The sequence below is a fragment of the Panicum hallii genome, chromosome 1 (genome assembly GCF_002211085.1).
Source record: "Panicum hallii strain FIL2 chromosome 1, PHallii_v3.1, whole genome shotgun sequence".
In the NCBI taxonomy this organism is placed as follows: domain Eukaryota; kingdom Viridiplantae; phylum Streptophyta; class Magnoliopsida; order Poales; family Poaceae; genus Panicum; species Panicum hallii.
The window spans coordinates 58933842-58954006 of record NC_038042.1 but is presented as its reverse complement, the minus strand read 5'-3'; the positions used below and the strand labels follow the sequence as shown (position 1 = coordinate 58954006).

Below are 20165 nucleotides of genomic sequence, written 5' to 3'. Positions count from 1 at the left end.
TAAGTTCAGCATCAGCAGCACTATTATATTTGGCGTTCTGAAGAAGAATAAAAGAAAGAAAACTAGCCAACGCTTATTAGCTCCGTCAGAATTTAAAATGAAGGGGCAGACAGCATGCATGTAGCTACAAAGCACGTAGTCGTCTGAATCTTTTCAAAGTATGTACAGCAGAGGAAAGAACGCGTTCGATCGGCTCAAGATTGTATATAAAAGAGTGGTTGGTTGTTGATGAGCGCAACAAACTTTCAGGTCAGAGTGCAGATCGAGATAAGTAATGCTGGAAGTCTGAAAGTCATTCAACGTGTCAAATATATAAGCTTCAATATATTGAGCAATGGATCATGCACTACTTAGAAAAAAAGGATTTTTATGCGGGTAAAAACATACTTTTAGAAGTGGGTACCGCATCAGCCCCTACTTTCTGCAGCTAGAAATGCTATATTTTTAGAGACGGGTAACACACTTGCCCCTGACAATCAATGAGACGGGTCGGGACGGGTCACGCCATGACCCACCCCTATAAATCATTATTCACCACAAGCTCCTGTATTATAATTTTTTTACGAAATATACACACTTGCATCACCTGAGGTTCGAACCGCATACCTCAAGCATCGCGTGTACCTTTCTCTCCATCACACTACACAGTCACTTATGATTCTATGGATTATGCTATTTTTTATATTAACTCTGAAATTGATTTGTAGAGGCAGGTGACATCATTATCCGCCCCCTAAAAATCGTTTCTAAGGGCGGGTTTAAATCGTTACATATAGCAAAATAAATAAATAAAAATAAAACTTCTACACTATGATTATTGTGAACTGTAGTAAAAAAATATATGCGAAGTATATTTTAGTGTGTATAAAGTTTAAGATTGTAAAAATCTCAAAGTATAACTCAAATTGCATTAGACAATTTATAATAATTTTTTGAACTATTAAATGACCTTGAATGAAAAAGTTATCAACTATAAAATTGTAGGTCTTGTCAATCTTATTTTAGTGTAAAGTTTGACTTCATCCGAGATGATATGAAAAAATTATGATTTTTTTACGTGGGACTATTTGTACGGGTACCCACACGTAAAAGTACATTTCTAGTGGTAGATGATAGCGTCACCCATCTCTAAAATGCATTTCTATGCCCGTGGAACTTTCAGGGGTGGGTGACGCCATCACCAGCTTCTAAAAATGCATCTCCAGAGGCGGGTGAACTGCTACAGTAATCCCGCTCTATTTGTGGGAGCGGGTTATCTTCTGGGCCGTCAAAAAAAGACATCCCTACTAATTGTTTTTTAAGTAGTGATGGATGACGATTATATACAGTGGATCCTAGCTAACTTGAACATGCGAAGAAACAGCGTGCGTGTCTGTTCGTGCATGATGTATAAGGTGCTGCCTGCTGGTGCTTGCGCATCCGATGCTTAGTGGGCTATTAAGCAGTAGTTCCCTCATCTACTCTGACGCCGCACGCTTCTGGGAAAGAAACAGAGGCAGCAAAGCAAGCCGCACATTACTATCCAATCTGAAAGCGTACACCGTATACATACAACAAGCAAACAAACAAGCTTGTGTCCCTTTTAGCTTTAGACGTACTGCCTGCCATCTTTTGTCTCGTCTCGTGTGTTCATCAGAAATATTGAAAATAATAATGACTAGCTAGCTTTGGGAAACAACAACGTGTGTATATATATAAAAGTATACATACCTAAACACTAGACGTATACTGCAGACCGATTGTATGTATATAATGTGGACGTAGACGACGACGTACCGACCGAATTGAAGGCTGGAAATTTTTAAGCCCTGTATGTACTGTGCAGGCTCGTCTCACCAGCTAGCTGATCAAAATACAAATATACGTGACGTGTAGTACATGCAGTACTAGATCGAGTCAACAGCAGGGCGCAGGCTATATATCGATCAGTATTCCGTATGTATTTGCATATATATGGATGGAGCTCTGCCTGTTGAGATGCAGAGCTTTGGCATGGGATCATTAAAAGGAAGTATATTAGGCAACCTGTAAATATCTTTTGCCCACCTCAAGTCCCTTCTTCCTCCTTTTTGGAAAGGTATCATTTAGGCAGCATAGGCCCTCAAATTTGGCTATAGATGGCATGTGGGGGATGGGGAAAAAATCAGGTTCTAGGAGGATACCTGGTTTGGTACTGCCCCTTTAGCAGTCCAGTTCTGGGAGCTTTATAGCATCAACAACCAAGTGGGTAAATCCTTGGCTAAGGTTTGGGATGGCCAGAGGTCAAGTTAAATTTCAGGAGAAACTTTTCTGAAAACATGATGCCGAAATGGCTAGAACTAGCGGAGATTGTCTCTTCTGTTCAATTTAGTCAGGAAGGAGATGCTCTTGTTTGGGTCTATGAAAGCTCAGGCATCTACTCAACCCGATCCCTTTATGCCATTATTAACTTCAGGGGGTACAGCCGGTTTACATCCCAGCAGTTTGGAAAATTAAAGCCCCACCTAGAGTGTTAGTGTTCCTGTAGCTCTTATCAAATAACAAGTTGATGACTGTTGATAACCTCTTGAAGAGAGGTGTATCAAAACCTTTGCTTTGCCAATTCTGTTCTGAGCAAGAGAGTATTCAGCACCTATTTTTTGATTGTATAGTGGCAAAATGTATGTGGGCGGCTATGTGAAAAACTTCACTGGGTTTCCAGTTGATAACTACACTGATCTAGCAAAAAGATGGTTGTGTGAAAAAAGATTCGAGACTCTGAAATGCATCTATGCTGGAGTTGCATGGAGTATCTGGATGACCAGAAACGATTTTGTTTTCCGTGGATAGAGTTGGTTAGATATCAAGATGGTGCTGAGAAGAAGCTGGAGGCTTGTGAGCGATTGGCTACCAGTGTTCAAGCCAAACCTGCAGGAGAGCATGGTCCAATTACTTGGAGGGAGTGCTCAGGACCCCTTTGGCGATCGACAGTTCGTAAAGAAGATCAAGGCCGGAGGGGTGAACCTGGGCCTGATGATGCAAATCGTGGAGGATAGAAAGAAGAGAGACACCGGAGCCTGACAGAAGAAGCCTCGGTGGAGCTCCTTCCTTTCTTTGTCTTTCTGTTCTGTGAACTGCTGAGCGTGTTGCCAGCAAACTGTTCCCATAATAACCTTGCACTGTAATGCTAGGGGGGTCTGATTCCTATCCCAGATCCCAGGCGACCAAGAACTGTAAACTCTCGTAAAACCATGTTTTGCTTCGTTTCATGAAATGGAGCAGGGCAATTTTGCCTTACCCTCTAAAAATATTGAGACATGCACATCATCAAACCGCAAAGACATGGCCGGCGTCATCGCCACATTTCCGAATGCAAATTAAACTCTGTCAAGTAAGGCTCTGTTTGGATTGGATCCGTGGAGTACTTTAGGCGTAAAGTTTAGTCCATTACGTGAGCCAAACAGGTGGACTAAATTTTAGTTTCATCCCAACTAAAATTTAATCCATTAGTACATAAAACCCACCTCATTCGGTCGGACTAGAGTTTAGTTTCATCCATTCATGTGCTTCAAATAGTTTTTCATCTAAAGTTTACTTCATGGATCCAAATAGGCATGGAATAAAATTTAGTTATCTAATATTTAGCTATTTAAAATTTAGTCGGGACTAAACTTTAGTTCTAGGTGATCCAAACAGAACCTAACCTTGAGCTCTAGCTGATGATCGTCGGGGCTAGCTGCTCTATCGGCGAGGTGGCTGTTGGGCATCCGTCTCCGTTAAGACGTTGGCATCGATCACTGTACTGTACGCACGAGTCGTTTTTGGCCCCCAAACATATATAGTAGTATATGATCTGTGACAGACCAGAGCACACAGTAGTACAGGCATATATATACTGCATGTGCATGCAGAAGAGCGCACACACGTACCGACACACTGATGCATCGATCACACTGTCTGTGTATATGATGTGCTCTATATATGTCTCTATCCCGTTTCCCATGCATGGCAACTCGATCGAGCTGCTAACGGCCAGGGAGATGAGGCCATACAGATACAGGTAGCACTCGTCGATCTATCCCGGCCCAGTCGCCGGCGATGGCACCTGCTCCGATCCGATCCAGGGCAGCATCCATGGCACTGCCGCATCGTCTTCATTCATTCGATCCAACGGCGGCCAGGATATGATGATGATCTGCCGATGCAGCATCAGCTAGCGGCTACGACCTGTTCAGTTTCAGAGTGTGCGGTGGTTGGGTGTGGTGTGGAACGGGCGGGACAGCTGCTGCTGCTTCCGTCTTTGTTTGTGTGTGTGTGTGATGATGCCGCCTCCTCAACAGAAGCTGAAGCTCCGTCCCGTGCGTCAGCGCGCGTACGTACGTAGACTACCGGCCTTTGGTCTTATACTGGTATTTTTGTACTTATACGTCATGTGCATGCTACCAAATGAGCTTGTCTGCTTGTCCTTTGCAATATAACACTAAGAGCTCGTTTGAGAGCGCTCCGGCCAACTCCAGCTCCTCCCGACAAAATACTATTCACTGAAGCCGGTTTCCTCTCTCCTCTCCCCCTCCCTCCCAAAGAGTCAGGAGGAAGCTCCGGTGAATAATACTTTATCAGGAGAAGCCGGAGCAATCCTCCTAAATGGGACCTAACACCAGACGACCGAAGAATACATCTAACGGCTGCCAGTTTCCTTGCATACTGTTTTCAGAACGTCTACTCCCCAACAACCAAGCAACTAGCTAGCTTATTTTTATCGAATGCTACGTACGCATTAAGAAGGTTTTTACTGAAGAGTTGAATGCAATGAGATGAGATGTTCTGAAAAATAATAATATACCCTCCCCCCACCTGCCAGCGTATTTGCTTGAGTATTAAATACACCTTAATTTTATGTCACCCACCATAAAAAAGCGCGGTGGTAAAACTGGAGAAAGGTAGCTAGGTATGCTCCTTTCAGAACAGCACGGACGGTCGCATCGATCGTTGCAAAATGCACATCAGATGTACGTACTGCTATTTTGTTGGATGGATGTGCGAGCTGAGCTAGCCAGGCCAAAGGCGTCAGTCTACATTCGTTCTCATGTTCTATATACAGAGTTTTTTTTAAAAAAAATACTTCAAGTTCCTTAATTATTCGTCCCTGTGATGGATCAACTACCTTGGCTGTCTTCTTGTAGCAGTACCAGGGGATGATTCTATCTCTCAGCTGCTAGCACCCATGAAGTTTGACTGGGCGAATGATAACATCCGACGAGGATGGGCTTTGTTAGGTGAGTAATGCACGTCTAGCCTATCTCCTGCTGCACTGCTTATCCAACTGCTCGTAGGTGAGTAGTAGTTCGTTGGGCCTGCCGGTGAAACTAGTCCGAACCACAGCTGTACAGCTGTAGTTTAGGGGAAGATGAAATTAAAAATGGGGTCCAGCCGTCTCCTAGTCAAATGCTGCAACAACAATGTGCTTGATTGTACTCCATATACTTGCTGCTCTGCAGTTGGGATATATATCGGAGTACATGCGCGCGCCCACTGAGAAAAGTGCCTGTCGCCGTCTCGAGGTCGAGGGAGAAGAAACAAACGGGCCCGTGCGAGGCAGGGCAGATTGACATCTCGACCACCCAACGAAATGCTACCTGGGCTGGGCTCAGATGCTTCCGTTGCGTGAGCCCAAAAAGCAAAGCCGGCCCGGATCATTTTGGCATCTGAGCAGTGGTCCCGGCAGTGGACCCATCTACCACCATCCACCGACCACTGTGAGAGCCGAAGACACCGGCGCTGCCTTGCCCCTGCGGCCGAGGCGAGCCGTGCTGTGTCCCCGCAATGACTCCGCTGCCGGTTGGTGATCTACGCCTACGGAGCGGAGTAGAGCAGAGGTCCGCCGGGAAACCAAGGCGGCGGCAGCGGCAGCAGCAGCAGCGAGGCAGGAGGAGCAGGAGGACAGGACTCTCACCGCGCCGCCGTACCACCGCCCATAAATAGCCGGTGAAACGGGTATGTATGGACGGTCGCCGCCTCCACCACGGTCCACGCACGCACGACCCCACCTAGACTTGTTAAAAGAAAAAGAATAGATCTATGCCCTATTTTCTCAGGCCAGGAAGGATCCATGTCAATCTCTCCTAATCAATTCCACGGCTAGCTTCCTTAGTGTTTAACCTTTTTTAGAAACAGAATCAGAGGCACTTTCGGAGTACGGATGTGCTCGGTCTGCGATCGACCATTGATCGATGCGCAAATCAGCTCTTGCCCGCCTGATGGCTCTGCTAGTGCTAGACCACCGACTGGCATCGCTCTCAGATCAGTAGGATGCGTTCGTTGTTAGGGACGGGAGGGATACAGATACAGTGACAGTGACAGCGACCGCGACCCGCGATCAACCTCTGCGTGCCCTCTCAACTGCGATTGCAAATGCAACAACGTCGTACGATTAAAGGATGATCCATCGAGCAGAGATTGGCGCCATTCAATCGCGCCAATCCATCAACGAGGAAGCCTCGAGACGGAACCCATCGCTAGCTGTTGCCCACCTGCAGCGTCATGGTGGGGGAACGGGATGGCCGGATCGCTGGTAATGGAGCTCGCTCGTCAGACACTTACTGCTAGTGGAGCTCGTCAGAGGAAGCCATGACGCGGCCGGGAACGGAACACACTTCAACCTGGTAGGTCCATGCGACGATAATGCGGAGATCAGTACTGAATGCTACTGCTCGGCAGCTGCATTTGTCACTCACTCGGATCATCGTGCTGCTGCGTCATGTTTGAAGTAGCTTCAGTTTAGCTTTCTGCCTGTATGCTATTACTGTGCAGCAAAGAGATGTAATTTCGAACTTTTACTTATTATTACTGATAGTTGAGCGAACTATAGGGGCATCCTGAGCAGTAATAAGTAATCAGAAGAGGGAAGGTTAATCTTGGACCGGGACAGCCGTGTACTTGACCTCATATAGGCTCTGCAAGTCAATGGCCAATTCGAGCGACCGACAGGGTGAGAAGTAGTAGAAATTCTGTACTTCACCTGACGCCGTCCCAGATGAGATGAGATCCATCTCCACCTGCTCTTGTTTTCATCCTCCTGTCCAGGGAACACCCGACTTGAATGGCCTCCATAAGATGGTGTGCCTGCACCCGGTGTTATTACGCCAGGTCATTTGTAATTGGAGGGTACTTCTCTGTCTCCTCCATCTCCACTTCTCCAGTCTGTCCCACTACTACTTGGTAAAACAAACACAGAGTAAAAAGGTGCGTGTTCCTCTGGCGCATACCTTCTCAAAAAACTTCACATTGACAGTGCAGGAACGGTTACAGCTCGGCGAAATGCCTGCTCACAAAACCTAAAACCTCTCTCTCTATGTGCCCCAGGCTAGCAAGCATGAAAAGGCCCTGGCAAGTCCAGAGTTCAGATTACTCAAACCCGAAACCCAAGCGCGGTGTACATTTACAAGAATGAAGAAGCATGGACGGAGACGATGCAGAATTGCAGTCTCATCACAAATTCAGTAGTAAATGCAGATCGGTTGAAGGTTGGGAAGGGCCCCCTACTCTACTGCCTTAGACAGGTTCAGTTAATCAGTTTCCTTTAGATTTCACCAGTGAATCTTGTGCTCCATAAACCCTAGCGGCAATCATACGAGGAGCAGTGCACAGTGCCCTTCGATTAGGTGGTACGACCTGGTGCCGGTACTCCGGCACGCCTATGGATGCTGCACCGTAGTTTGTATACTGAAGTAGATGTTTTGAGAAGAACTCCAGTGGAGTAATAACTTCACGTTAGGTGGTACAAACTCAATACAATGGAGTAGTAAACATTAAGCTAGCAAAAATGGTAACGTTTGATTAGTAGCATTAGTTTTGTTGCCTCTGAACTCCATCCATATTGTGCGTGTTCCATCGAAGAGTCAGTCCCACGTAACGACGCAGCAGGAAATGAGGAAAAGACAGGCCCACGTGGGATGTAGATGCAAGCTACTGATCCAGATCAATGTTACTGCTCACTGTCAAGGTCTCATATATAGTAGCTAGATACATACAGCTCATCTCATCTAACCCCAGGCATCATTACATGGACGATAGGATAGATCCAACTGCCCTCATGAATACCCTGCTGTAACCATCTCCGTCAAGCTCTTGGCGAATTCCTTTTTCAGTCTGGGTTGTTCAGTCAGTAGAACCTTCAGAATGATGTGCATTTTCAGAAAACCAGTGATGAGCCGCTCCCAGCAGTTGAGTTTGGCTCTTTGCCATTCAAATCCATCCCCTTAAAGTTGTTCATAGATCCATCCATGTTTTCTGCAAGGAAACTCCAAGATCCATCTCTCCTATACAGGTCAATATGGTGAGCTTGCATCAGTTGTGAGCTTAGCGTTGTGATTGTGCAAAGCTGGAAATAAGGATCCAATCGTGTACATCTGAAAATTTGACCAGGGATGGAACGAAAGCTCCAGTTGCAGAAGAAACTGCAGCCCAAATTTAGAACCAGAGAATTAAGTACTAAGACCCAAAGCAAATGAAGAACAGTGAACTAATGACGGGCACCAACCACCAATCTCTCTCTCTTTCTCTCGTCAGCATGGGCAAGAGGGCGCTATAAAAAGGCCGGCTGCGACGCTGCAAGAAGCGTCACTGACAAGTGCAGCAGCAACTGAGTCCATCGCATCAGCAGCAGGCCACTGACAAGTGCAGCAGCTAGCTGCGATGGCCTCCTCGTGGCTCGTCTTGGCCCTGCTCCCCGCGCTCTGCCTGGGGACGCTGCCGACCTCCCACGCGGCCCGCGCCTTCTTTGTCTTCGGCGACTCCCTCGTCGACAACGGCAACAACAACTACCTGGTGACGGCGGCGCGGGCTGACTCGCCGCCCTACGGCATCGACACGCCGGACCACCGCGCCACGGGGCGCTTCAGCAACGGCAAGAACGTGCCGGACATCATCAGTTAAGTCGTTGTTTTTTTTGCTGTCTCTGAAGTCACTCTAATATAATATAGACTGTGTAGAATCAAGACTGTACTCCAGTGAGCATTGCTCAGGAACGAACAGTATCGTCGTCTGAGTACGTCGTCTAACTTGCTGCACACAATGCATGCAGGTGAGCACCTCGGCGCCGAGCCGGTGCTGCCGTACCTGAGCCCTGAGCTGGACGGCGACAAGATGCTCGTCGGCGCCAACTTCGCGTCGGCCGGCGTCGGGATCCTGAACGACACCGGAATCCAATTCGTAATCTACTATACTGCCAATATATGCGTCGTTGAACTAATTAATTAATCAAGAAATTATATATTAATTAGGCTGATCAGAAGCTGAACTAATAATGGATGGAATTGTATTGGATGTGGCAATCAGGCCAACATCATCCACATCTCGAAGCAGCTGCTCTACTTCCAGCAGTACCAGAAGCGGCTGAGCTCGCTGATCGGCGCGGAGCAGACGGCCCGGCTGGTGCACGGCTCGCTGGTGCTCATCACCCTCGGCGGCAACGATTTCGTCAACAACTACTACCTGGTGCCCTACTCGGCGCGCTCCCGCGAGTTCTCCCTCCCCGACTACATCAACTACATCCTCTCCGAGTACAGGCAGATCCTCACGGTAACGCACGCCCTGCACTGCGCGCCTCCTGTACATACACCATTGCATTGCTTGACCACGTACGAGCTGACTGCCATGGCCGACCTGATGATGATGGCATGAATGAATCCGCCAGAGGCTGTACGACCTGGGCGCGCGGCGCGTGCTGGTGCAGGGCGTCGGGCCGATCGGCTGCGTCCCGGCGGAGCTCGCGCTGCACAGCCTGGACGGCAGCTGCGACCGGGAGCTGCAGCGCGCGGCGGAGATGTACAACCCTCGGCTGATGGCGCTGCTGGAGGATCTGAACGCGCGGTACGGCAGCGGCGTGTTCGTCGGCGTGAACATGCAGCGGATCCACAACGACTTCATCGAGGACCCCAAGGCGTACGGCTTCGAGACGGCCACCCAGGCGTGCTGCGGCCAGGGCCGGTTCAACGGCATGGGGCTCTGCACCGTGGTGTCCAGCCTCTGCGCCGACCGCGACGCCTACGTGTTCTGGGACGCCTTCCACCCCACGGAGCGCGCCAACCGCCTCATCGTGCAGCAGTTCATGTCCGGGTCCGTCGACTACATCGCGCCCATGAACCTGAGCACCGTCCTCGCCGTCGACCTCCACAAGGAGCAGATGCGCACATGATCGATCTATTTGATTGATCCAACGGCAGCTAGCTTCGTCTTCGTCTCAGACTGATTGTATTCGTGCTTGCAATTCGCATGCCTGTTTTTCTTTTCTCGTGTTTTTGAGGGTGTTGTGTGTGCGTATGTAGAGTACTTCTCCTGCTAGTGTCTGTTTCAGAGCTCAACCCGCATCGGAACTCGATTTCCCGTTGACATGCGTGGTCTCTCTAAGCGACACACGTCCAATTCGTCAAACCAACACGCGCCGGCGCCGCCAATTTCTTTTTGATAAAAAAAAGTTGGACCTGGGTTAGTGAAACGCCCGGCGTTCAGCCGGCCCAGAATAGGGCCGGAACGCCCGCCCACGCACACAATGGTGCGGCTAACCCTAGCTGGGCAGCCGAAATCCGCACGCGGCCACCCCGAGTCCCTGATGCACCTACATCTCGTTTACCCTAGCACCGCCGCCCACATGTCTGCGGCGGCTGACTTGGCCGATCCCTCTGCAACCTACATTCCTGCGGCGGCTGACTTGGCCGATCCCTCTGCATCCCACGTATCTGTGAGTATTTATTTTTCCACGGAATTCGATACATGTTCAACTAGGTTGGTGCAGTGGGGCTTAATTAATAGGTTGACTCATAAGAGATGTGCCTTGTTAACTGTTAGAATAATGTTGTTTCTTACAATTCTGCTGTTCTAATAAAACACGCCTACTACCTCAATGATCGTTCGCAACTTGCGCAGTTATTACAACAATCCTGCACGTGTACCTCTAGATGCTCTGGATTTGGTTTCATTTGGGGTCATACTCGGTTTTATACTGTAGGCTCATGTACGAGTGCTGTTTTTCTTCCACCCTGCCATTGAAAGACGCGAATCAATGCTAGAATTTGCAAATTCTGTGGTACCGGTGACTGCTGTGAATATACCAGGGCATGGCAATATTACATACCGAAAATCCTCAGATGAAGCCCGCAAGTGTACAGCTGCTCTTGTTCATTGGTTGGCAGATCTTCACAGTCACGGGTATTGTTTGAATGGCAACATCCAGTCATCAGATTTTGGTATTTCACTCACTGGGTCTTTGAGAGGTGAACTACACCTGCTGCAAAAAGTCACTTAGATTAATGGGAAAAGGAAAAGGAGGAAGAAGGACATGAAGGCAGGTGCTGACATCATCGAGCACGGCATTTATACTTCCATTCAAACAAATCCTGATGTGGAAGACCTCATATTTCTCCTCAGGAACTTTGACAAAAGCTATTATCCTCATCCGTTCTCACATTTGCCACTACAGGGAAGTTAAGCTGTCAGCTATCTACACCAAGATGTATGATTATCTGATGACATTGAAGATTGAAGATAAGACAAAGTACGATGCCATTGTAATGCAACTTCCACATGGGTCCAACTGGATTTCTAAGGTCATCGACAATATTCACCTTCTTGCATTGCTGCGATTCAAACCAGTCACGCAGGGCATGAGGATCTTCGTTGGTACAGAAACACGCATGTTTCTTACTACATGTGCTCGGTACAAGCAAACTGCTGAAGGCCTACTTGAGTTTCGGCGAAATGGACATGCGCATCTAGAGAAAGATTATTCAATGGACCTCTTGCACATTGAAGCATCCTTGGTTGCAGCCATTGCAGCACTGCAGAAGACGCAGCCAGCTCTTCCTCTAGACCAGTAATGCCTTCATGCAAAGCTGGGGTATGAAGTAGCCATCGCAATACATACAGCACTTCAGGCTCATGGACAAAGTTGCCTAGAGGTTGCTACGGCAGCAGCAATAGCTGCCGCAGAATCATTTGCAACCTCCAAAATCCCATTTCTCATAGCAGGAAAACCATCAGTGAGCCAGAAAGGAGGTTCCAAAGCAGCTCAGAAAGCAGCTGAAGCTGCTGAAAAGCTGCAGCTATCCTAACAGCACATGCTGCTGCAGCAGCAGCCGCCGCCACAGCCCAGCAGCAGTATCCTTCGAAACCTCCTCAGATGTATCCAGTTCGGCTGTTTACTGCTGATCAAGTTGAGCACATGTACAGTGCTGCACTTTCTGGGCATCTGGTGGCATTCCAAAATGCCATGTTCAAGGCGGACGAGCTGGAAAAGGTGCAATTGGATGATGAGCCAATAGTTGCCCCCCTTTTTCGCAAGGCCACCTGAGTGGGACTGGTTTTCTGTGTAAGCTCAAGAGTCTTTTAACCTTTGTAGTTCTAGCTAATGTTAGTGGTAGTACAACTGGGATGGTGTGGATGCACCGATGGATAGTTTGGTATAACATTCAATTGATGATTCAACTTATGGCTGGATGATTGACGGGACAGTTTCAGTTTTAGTGAACTTTCTGCCATATTAGCATGTAGACAACTTCTTCCTCGCCGGGCGTCCCTTTTCTTTTGTGGAGATATGATGCTAGTTTTATCTGTTCAGTTTTAGTGAACTTTCTGCCATATTAGCAGTACCGTGCTGTACGTACATGTGAATCCTAGGTCAAACTATTTTTGTTATGCTCCCAGGCAGAAATTTGTGCCCCCATATTCTGACTCCGTGGTTTGTGAATTCTGGGTCGAACTATTTTTATTATGCTGTCTTTGTTGATAACTATGCCCAGGCAAAATGAATGATTTGTGTGTGATTTTGATCTTGTGTGATTTTTTCTGTGTTGTGTTTTGATTCCGCAGCTAAATGTGATGTCCGTGTGTGTTGATTTGTGTGCGTTGCAGTAGCCTTTGTGGTTCATCCCCCTTAGCAAGTATATAGTGAATAATTGATCCGTTTAGATGCGGTCACCTGAATGCTGCAGATTCGAAATGCTGCGAGATGTGTGTTTTTTCCAAGCTACCCCATCTAGTTCTACTTCTGGATACCAGATTAGTAGTATCTTTCTTTCACTGGGTAAGGGGGTGTGGTACTGTGGTTTATTGAATCCAACAGTGATTTTTGTGTTGCAGTATTTTTTTTGCCACTGAATATATTGGCTTGACTACATTCTCAAATTGGTTTCTGTCAATTTTTTCTGTCAGGTGGTGATCTCCCTGGGAGGGGCCTCATTTCTCATTTTGTGTTTAGGACTAGTTTTTTTTCTAATGGTATGTAAAAATTTTGCTGTGTCATACAATGCATGATGCGTAAGTTATCTTACTAAGCCTGTGCAATTTTCCGTCCATCTATATTTTCTTTTAATGGATGATTCACTGGGAGTCTCTCTGACATGGACCGATGCATAATCAGTTAAAATAACCTGTGTACTGTAGAGGGGTGTTTTATACGGAGTGATTGAGCATGTCCGTCCATCTATATTTCTTTTAATGGAAAATTCACTGGGAGTCTCTCTGACATGGACTGATGCATAGTCAGTTAAGGGCCTGTTTGGATCCACCCCCAAATGGCAAAAGGGCAAATGGTAAAATTTTTGCTCCTGTCACATCAGATGTTTGGACGCTAATTAGAAGTATTAAATAGAGTTTAATTAAAAAAACTAATTACATAGATGAGGACTAAATGACGAGACGAATCTATTAAGCGTAATTAATCCATAATTAGCAAAATTACGGTAGCATTTGCCCTTTTGCACTTTGGGGTGTTTGGATCCAAAAGTGCAAAAAAAGTGCAAAAGAGCAAAAGTTTTGCACTTTCTCTTTCTCTTTCCCATTCATCCAAACAGGCCCTAAATAACCTGTGTACTGTTGAGGGGTGTTTTATACCGAGTGCTTGAGCATGGTATCATGGAGCAATCTGTATCAAGTCATCATTTTATTCCTGATGTGCAATCTATACGTAACACAACTTATAACTGCGATAAAGCTATTTGTCAGGTTTTGATGGTGTTTCTTGTCTGGACCCATTTGCCAACCCTCCTAATGTTGCAGCAACAAATTGAAAGGCTGGATTAGCGGTTTTCTTAGCCCTGGGTTTGGTGAGGTCTATTCCACGGAAACGGAGGGGGTATGGGATGAGCAATAATTTTTTTGCTTTTTTTATCTGTTAAACATCAATATTTATACCATGGGCAATTTTATATTTTTCTCTATGCATCACATGGACCATGATTTTTATTGAATCTGTTTGGTACATTTCTATGTATAAATAATATATAATGGTTGTTGCTACATTTTTGTATTTTCTAAACTTATGCCTAGAGGCGATATTAGCAACTTTGTCGTAGCTGTGTTCATCCATCACTTATTCATTAAAGCTAGGATAAATTCTTTGTGCCATTGGCATAAACCTAATTCCTGAATCTGCCACCGAATAAATATTGCTCCCGTATACACCAGTGATCTTAAACTCTAAGCTGCATATATGGCTGAATATTTGACTTCAGAATCATAGCACCCAAAAATAGAGTCCCAAGTAGTAGATTCGGCAGGGTATTTGTGAGTGTATTTTTCATTTATATAACTGTCATCATTAGCTGGATTGGAGGGGTGGCTTATTTTTGGCATTAGTATGTTTCAGTAAGTTATCTAATTCGTCAGTACTATGTTATTGTCTAAGCAAGAGTTTTTGTTTGACTTTGTTTCATGCCACTTGATACTTGATAGATTTTTATATATTTGGGGCTGAGCTTGAATACAGTTGGTGGGGACACAACAGGGCCTTATCAAGTGAACTCGATGAATTAATGCGCCATCATCATCGTTACGTTCCTCTTGAGTAGACATGTTTATTGAAATCTTGAACACTGTTTCAAAAATTCTGTATGGTGGAGACTTTAATTCCTGTACGGAATGTGATCATTCCTCTGCAGCTGTTCTCATGGATACTGATGTGGGGGGAGCTACAACACAGAGTGACAGTGTACCTTCGGAAGTGGGATGCTCAGGCAAAATGGTTGAGGCTCCTCTAGATGCATATTTCTTCCATTGAGATATTTCTTCCTGAGTGCATATGCAATGTTGCTTGTCTCCTTGAAACTGTTCTGCAAAATTCTGATACTTGCAGGTTAGTAATTGAGAAAAAAGGATCGAAGCTGTTTTTCAACTGTTTAAGCTGCCAGTAATACCTGGATCTGTTTCAATTGGTCAGAGTATTTCCGTCGCATTTAAAAACATCTCACCTCAGCATTCTGTTTCCCTGGCAAGAGCAATGTGCTTATTTCATTGGGACCATCTTAAACTGACAAATGAACTGTTGTGTTTTATTTCTGGAACTAAGCTGGTTGGTTGTGAACCTGTGAAGCAATCAGCTCCCTTGAAATCACTTTGTACTCTTGAAGGGCTTTTGTCTCTTGCCGTGTTTTCCTAATTACTCTGAACTATACTTTCACTGCTTACTCTGAATCGCGCACCTCTGAATACGTGTAGTATTTGAATAGATGATAGTTTTAATATGATAGGATTATGGATCACATTTTTTCTGTCTAGAAAATGCATTACACAATGTACAGGCTCCCAGGTATTAACACCATGGTTATAAAGGAATCAGTTTTATCTTCTGGTCTTCTTTATATATACACATTTAAAATTATCCTTTTACAACGTGGACATGTTAATTGCCATGTTAGAAATATTTCCTTACTAAGGATTGTTTCTTTCCGTTGATACAGATAGCCTACAGTTGAGCCTTAGCTGGGTTTCCCCTAATCACGTGAGGATAAGATGGGGACTCTCCCTGATTCTGTTGCTATAAGTCAGGGAGGTTTGTTGCCTGATCTCAGTCCTATATATTTTGTACCCTTGCCTACGCAGGCATCTATTGCAGTCTATCCAACGTGATTACTTTGCTATCATGGTATCAAGAGACCGTCACGATCCGTGACCTCTCGCTTCCGCTACCCTAGCTGTGCGCGCTGCCGCCGGCCTCGTGCTCATGGCGCCGGAGTCCCCTTCCCTCGTCGATCCTGCCGCTGCCGAGGCGCAGCGCGCGCAGGACGCCGCCGACGCCAAGCAGCGCGCGGCAGACCAGGAGAAGGAGCGCCTGGCCCTTGCCGCGGCCGCCGCCGCTGCCGCCAAGGAGGCCGCCGCTGCCAAGGAACGCGTCCGCGCCGCTCTCGAGGCTCTTGAACTCGAGCGCCGCGCCGCTGCTGACCTTGAGCGCAAGGCGGCCGACGCCCACAAGCTGGCCAACCCGCCCACCCACCATGACGGCGGCGCCGACGACGACTTCCACGACGCCGCCGCGTATGAAGCCGCCATCATCGCCAATCTTCATGCACAAGCCGCCGGAGTCCAGAACATCCGGACGTTGGTGCCCCTCGTCCTCGACCCCGGTTCGACGCACTATGATCGCTGGCGCGATCTCGTCCTCCTCATCCTCGAGCGCTATGCCCTCTCCTCCCACGTCCTCAGCGATGCTGCGCACCCCACCGTCCCGGCATGGCGTCGTATGGACGCCGTCGTCCTCTCGTGGCTCTTCGGCGCCGTCACCATCGAGCTCATGGAGACCGTGCGTACCCGCGGCAGCACGGCGCGCACGGCCTGGCTTGGCATCGAGGCGCAATTTCTCGGCAACCGCGAATTCCGCGCCCTCCAACTCGATGCCAAGTTCCGCATCTTCACCCAAGGCGACCTCTCCATCGGCGACTACTGCTCCAAGATGAAGTCCATGGCAGATCAGCTCGGGGACCTCGGTGAAGTGGTCCATGACCGCACTCTCGTTCTCAATGTCCTTCGGGGCTTGAACGAGCGGTACGCGCACATGCGCATCCACTTCCGCCGCACCAACCCGTTCCCCTGCTTCCGCGACGTCCGCAACGACCTTCTCCTCGAGGAGCTCTCCGTCGATGCGCCGGCCTCTGCTCCACCCACCGCCCTCCTCATCTCGACCACCAAGGGTGCGTCCGTGGGCGATTCCTCGCGCGGCCCCGCGGCCCCCTCCAGCGGTGGCTTTGGTCGCGGCTCCAGCGGTGGCTCCGGCGGCTCGGCCAACACAGGAACAGGCGGCGGCGGCAACAGGCGACGGCGGCGCAAGGGGCAAGGGCAGGCGCAGGCGCAGGCGCCTTGGCCATCGATCTACAATCCCTGGACGGGTCAGATCACGATGTGGCCTGGCACATCCGCGGGCCAACAGCAGCAACGTGGACCGGCGGCCCACCAACAGCAGCGTGGCAATGGGCCGCAGCAGGCCACCTTCCATCCGGCCTTGCTCGCCGCCCTTCAGCCGCAGCAAGCCCTCTTCCAGCAGCAGACCCAGCAGTAACAGTTGGCCCAACAGCATGAGCTGGCCCTGCAGCAGCAGCTCGCCCTGCAGCAGCTCGCCCCGCAGCAGCATCACGCGGCACCCGGCCAGCAGCAGCATCAGACGCCCTGGACACCATGGTCCGGCTCCTGGGATCAGCAGTCATTAGCTAACAGCTTTAGCACAATGACGCTGAACCCCCCTGCCTCCACCGACTGGGTTGTCGACACTGGTGCCTCTACCCACATGACTCCGGATCCCGGTAACATATCCATGTTCCGTTCACCATGTTCATCGTATCCTTCATCCATTGTCGTTGGCAACGGGTCTACTCTTCCCGTTACAGCATGTGGTCACTCCATTTTACCTGGCCCCTTCTATCTTAATAATGTTCTTGTTGCACCTTCCATTATTAAGAATTTACTTTCAGTACGCCAGTTCACAACAGATAACCACTGCTCCATTGAGTTTGACCCCTCTGGCCTTTCTTTGAAGGATCTTCGTTCCAGGAACGTGATCGCCAGGTTCAATAGTCCGGGACCCCTCTACACGTTGCAGCTTCCAGCGCCCATGTCCTCCCATTGTGCTCTTGCCGCCGCTCCGGCCACTGTCTGGCATCGTCGCCTTGGTCACCCCGGACTCGAGCCTTTGTCCAAGCTCGCCAGCACCTCCGCCATATCATGTACTACAGGCTTGGATGCTTCGCTTTGTCATGCTTGCCAACTGGGTCGCCACATACGTTTACCTTTTCCTACTTCATCTTCTCGAGCTCTCAAGGTTTTTGACTTAATACATTGTGATTTATGGACCTCTCCTGTCATGAGTGTGTCTAGTTATAAGTATTATTTGGTCATTCTTGATGATTGCTCTCATTACCTGTGGACGTTTCCACTTCGCCTCAAGTCTGAAACGTTCACCACTTTGTCCAACTTTTTCTCTTATGCGACTACTCAGTTTGGCTGCGCTATCAAGCACATGCAGAGCGACAATGGGCGCGAGTTCGACAACTCCTCAGCACGATCCTTCTTCCTCCAGCATGGCGCCCTCCTGCGGATGTCTTGCCCGTACACGTCATCCCAGAATGGCAAGGCGGAACGTGTGATCCGCTCAGTGAACAATATGATTCGCTCTATGTTGTTCCAAGCCTCGCTTCCTGCCGCCTACTGGGTCGAAGGTCTACACACTGCAACCTATCTGTTGAATCGTCTCCCCACTAAAACCCTTGCCCTTGGGACACCTTTCTCTTTGCTCTATGGGAGACCACCTTCATATGACCACCTTAGAGTGTTTGGTTGCGCCTGCTACCCCAATCTCTCCGCTACTGCTCCACACAAGCTCTCCCCACGCTCCACTGTCTGCGTCTTTCTTGGTACAGCCGCTTCGCCACCTACTTGCTTACGCTTGGATTTACTAAGGCTAAGTCTGACACTTCGTTGTTTATCTACCGGCGTGGGACAGACACAGTTTACCTGCTTCTGTATGTTGATGATATCGTCTTGACTGCTTCCAGTCCAGCACTGCTTCGCAGCACTATCTCAGCTCTGCAACGGGAGTTCTCTATGAAAGATCTCGGCGCCCTGCATCACTTCTTGGGCATTGCTGTTCATCGGCGTCCCGACGGTCTTTTCCTCTCCCAGCAGCAGTATATCTTGGATGTTTTGGAGCGTGCTGGTATGACAGACTGCAAGCCATGCAGCACACCTGTGGACACTCATGCCAAATTGTCTGCCACTGCAGGAGACCTCGTCAGTGATGCGACTCACTACCGCAGCCTCACCGGTGCTCTGCAGTATCTCACCTTCACTCGCCCGGACATATCATATGCCGTCCAGCAGGTCTGTCTACACATGCATGCCCCTCGGGATCCTCATCTCTCGGCTGTCAAGCGAATATTGCGGTATCTTCGGGGCACGATGCACTATGGCCTTCTTTTACGTCCGTCTTCCCCCTCTGAGCTTGTGGTCTACACGGACGCTGATTGGGCTGGGTGTCCGGACACTCGCAAGTCAACTTCTGGATATGCTGTTTTCTTGGGTGGCAACTTGATCTCCTGGTCGTCCAAACGCCAGACGACCGTCTCCCGCTCTAGTGCAGAGGCTGAGTATAGGGCTGTCGCCAATGGAGTTGCTGAGACCACCTGGCTTCGACAGCTTCTTCAGGAGCTCCACAATCCGCTTTCCAAGTCGACTCTGGTTTATTGCGACAATGTCAGTGCAGTTTACCTCTCTACCAACCCTGTTCAGCATCAGCGCACGAAACATGTGGAGATTGACCTTCACTTCGTACGGGAACGGGTTGCTGTTGGTGACATTCGGGTTCTTCATGTGCCGACATCGTCTCAGTTTGCTGATATCTTCACCAAGGGTCTCCCCACCTCGGTTTTCACTGAGTTTCGATCCAGTCTGAACATCTGCAGCTCCGACGTTCCGACTGCGGGGGGGTGTTAGAAATATTTCCTTACTAAGGATTGTTTCTTTCCGTTGATACAGATAGCCTACAGTTGAGCCTTAGCTGGGTTTCCCCTAATCACGTGAGGATAAGATCGGGACTCTCCCTGATTCTGTTGCTATAAGTCAGGGAGGTTTGTTGCCTGATCTCAGTCCTATATATTTTGTACCCTTGCCTACGCAGGCATCTATTGCAGTCTATCCAACGTGATTACTTTGCTATCATGCCAAAACATTTACACCAAGTTTAATTTTTTTCATTCAGAAAAAAGGAGGGGGAATTTTGTAGCCTGTTGTACCAAAGGTATGAATCAATGTCTCTTTTTCATCCAAATATCTCATCTCATTTGTATGTACAAACATATACGCAGAGAAATTTTCTGGTACATAGATGGTATCCAAATCAATTTTACAGTTACATGGTTACTGTCATAGTCATACGATGGCACTGTGAATTA

At 48.2% G+C, this 20165-nt stretch overlaps 3 protein-coding genes across 3 annotated transcripts; all 3 read left to right on the top strand.

The window, feature by feature from the left end:
- The first annotated feature begins 8588 nt into the window (after positions 1-8588).
- Positions 8589-10347, top strand: LOC112879616 (GDSL esterase/lipase At5g33370-like). The gene is made up of 4 exons (XM_025943959.1): positions 8589-8887; positions 9041-9168; positions 9295-9537; positions 9653-10347. Exons 1-4 carry the CDS (start codon positions 8653-8655, stop codon positions 10151-10153), a joined length of 1107 nt encoding a protein of 368 aa, XP_025799744.1. The 5' UTR covers positions 8589-8652; the 3' UTR covers positions 10154-10347.
- Positions 10348-15952: 5605 nt separating this feature from the next.
- LOC112899148 lies at positions 15953-17281 on the top strand. The gene has a single exon (XM_025967500.1). It carries the CDS (start codon positions 15953-15955, stop codon positions 17279-17281), a length of 1329 nt encoding a protein of 442 aa, XP_025823285.1.
- A 165-nt stretch (positions 17282-17446) lies between these two features.
- LOC112899139 (uncharacterized mitochondrial protein AtMg00810-like) lies at positions 17447-19764 on the top strand. The gene is made up of 4 exons (XM_025967490.1): positions 17447-17522; positions 17691-17784; positions 18636-19638; positions 19750-19764. Exons 1-4 carry the CDS (start codon positions 17447-17449, stop codon positions 19762-19764), a joined length of 1188 nt encoding a protein of 395 aa, XP_025823275.1.
- The last annotated feature ends 401 nt before the right edge of the window (positions 19765-20165 follow it).

Coding starts and splice junctions, on each gene's coding strand:
- LOC112879616 (XM_025943959.1), top strand. CDS start 8,653: ATGGCCTCCTCGTGGCTCGTCTTGGCCCTGCTCCCCGCGCTCTGCCTG. Junction 9,169..9,294: donor ACGACACCGGAATCCAATTC/GTAATCTACTAT, acceptor TGTGGCAATCAG/GCCAACATCATCCACATCTC. Junction 9,538..9,652: donor AGTACAGGCAGATCCTCACG/GTAACGCACGCC, acceptor TGAATCCGCCAG/AGGCTGTACGACCTGGGCGC.
- LOC112899148 (XM_025967500.1), top strand. CDS start 15,953: ATGGCGCCGGAGTCCCCTTCCCTCGTCGATCCTGCCGCTGCCGAGGCG.
- LOC112899139 (XM_025967490.1), top strand. CDS start 17,447: ATGACGCTGAACCCCCCTGCCTCCACCGACTGGGTTGTCGACACTGGT. Junction 17,523..17,690: donor CCACATGACTCCGGATCCCG/GTAACATATCCA, acceptor ATTTACTTTCAG/TACGCCAGTTCACAACAGAT. Junction 17,785..18,635: donor TCCAGGAACGTGATCGCCAG/GTTCAATAGTCC, acceptor TTCTTGGTACAG/CCGCTTCGCCACCTACTTGC.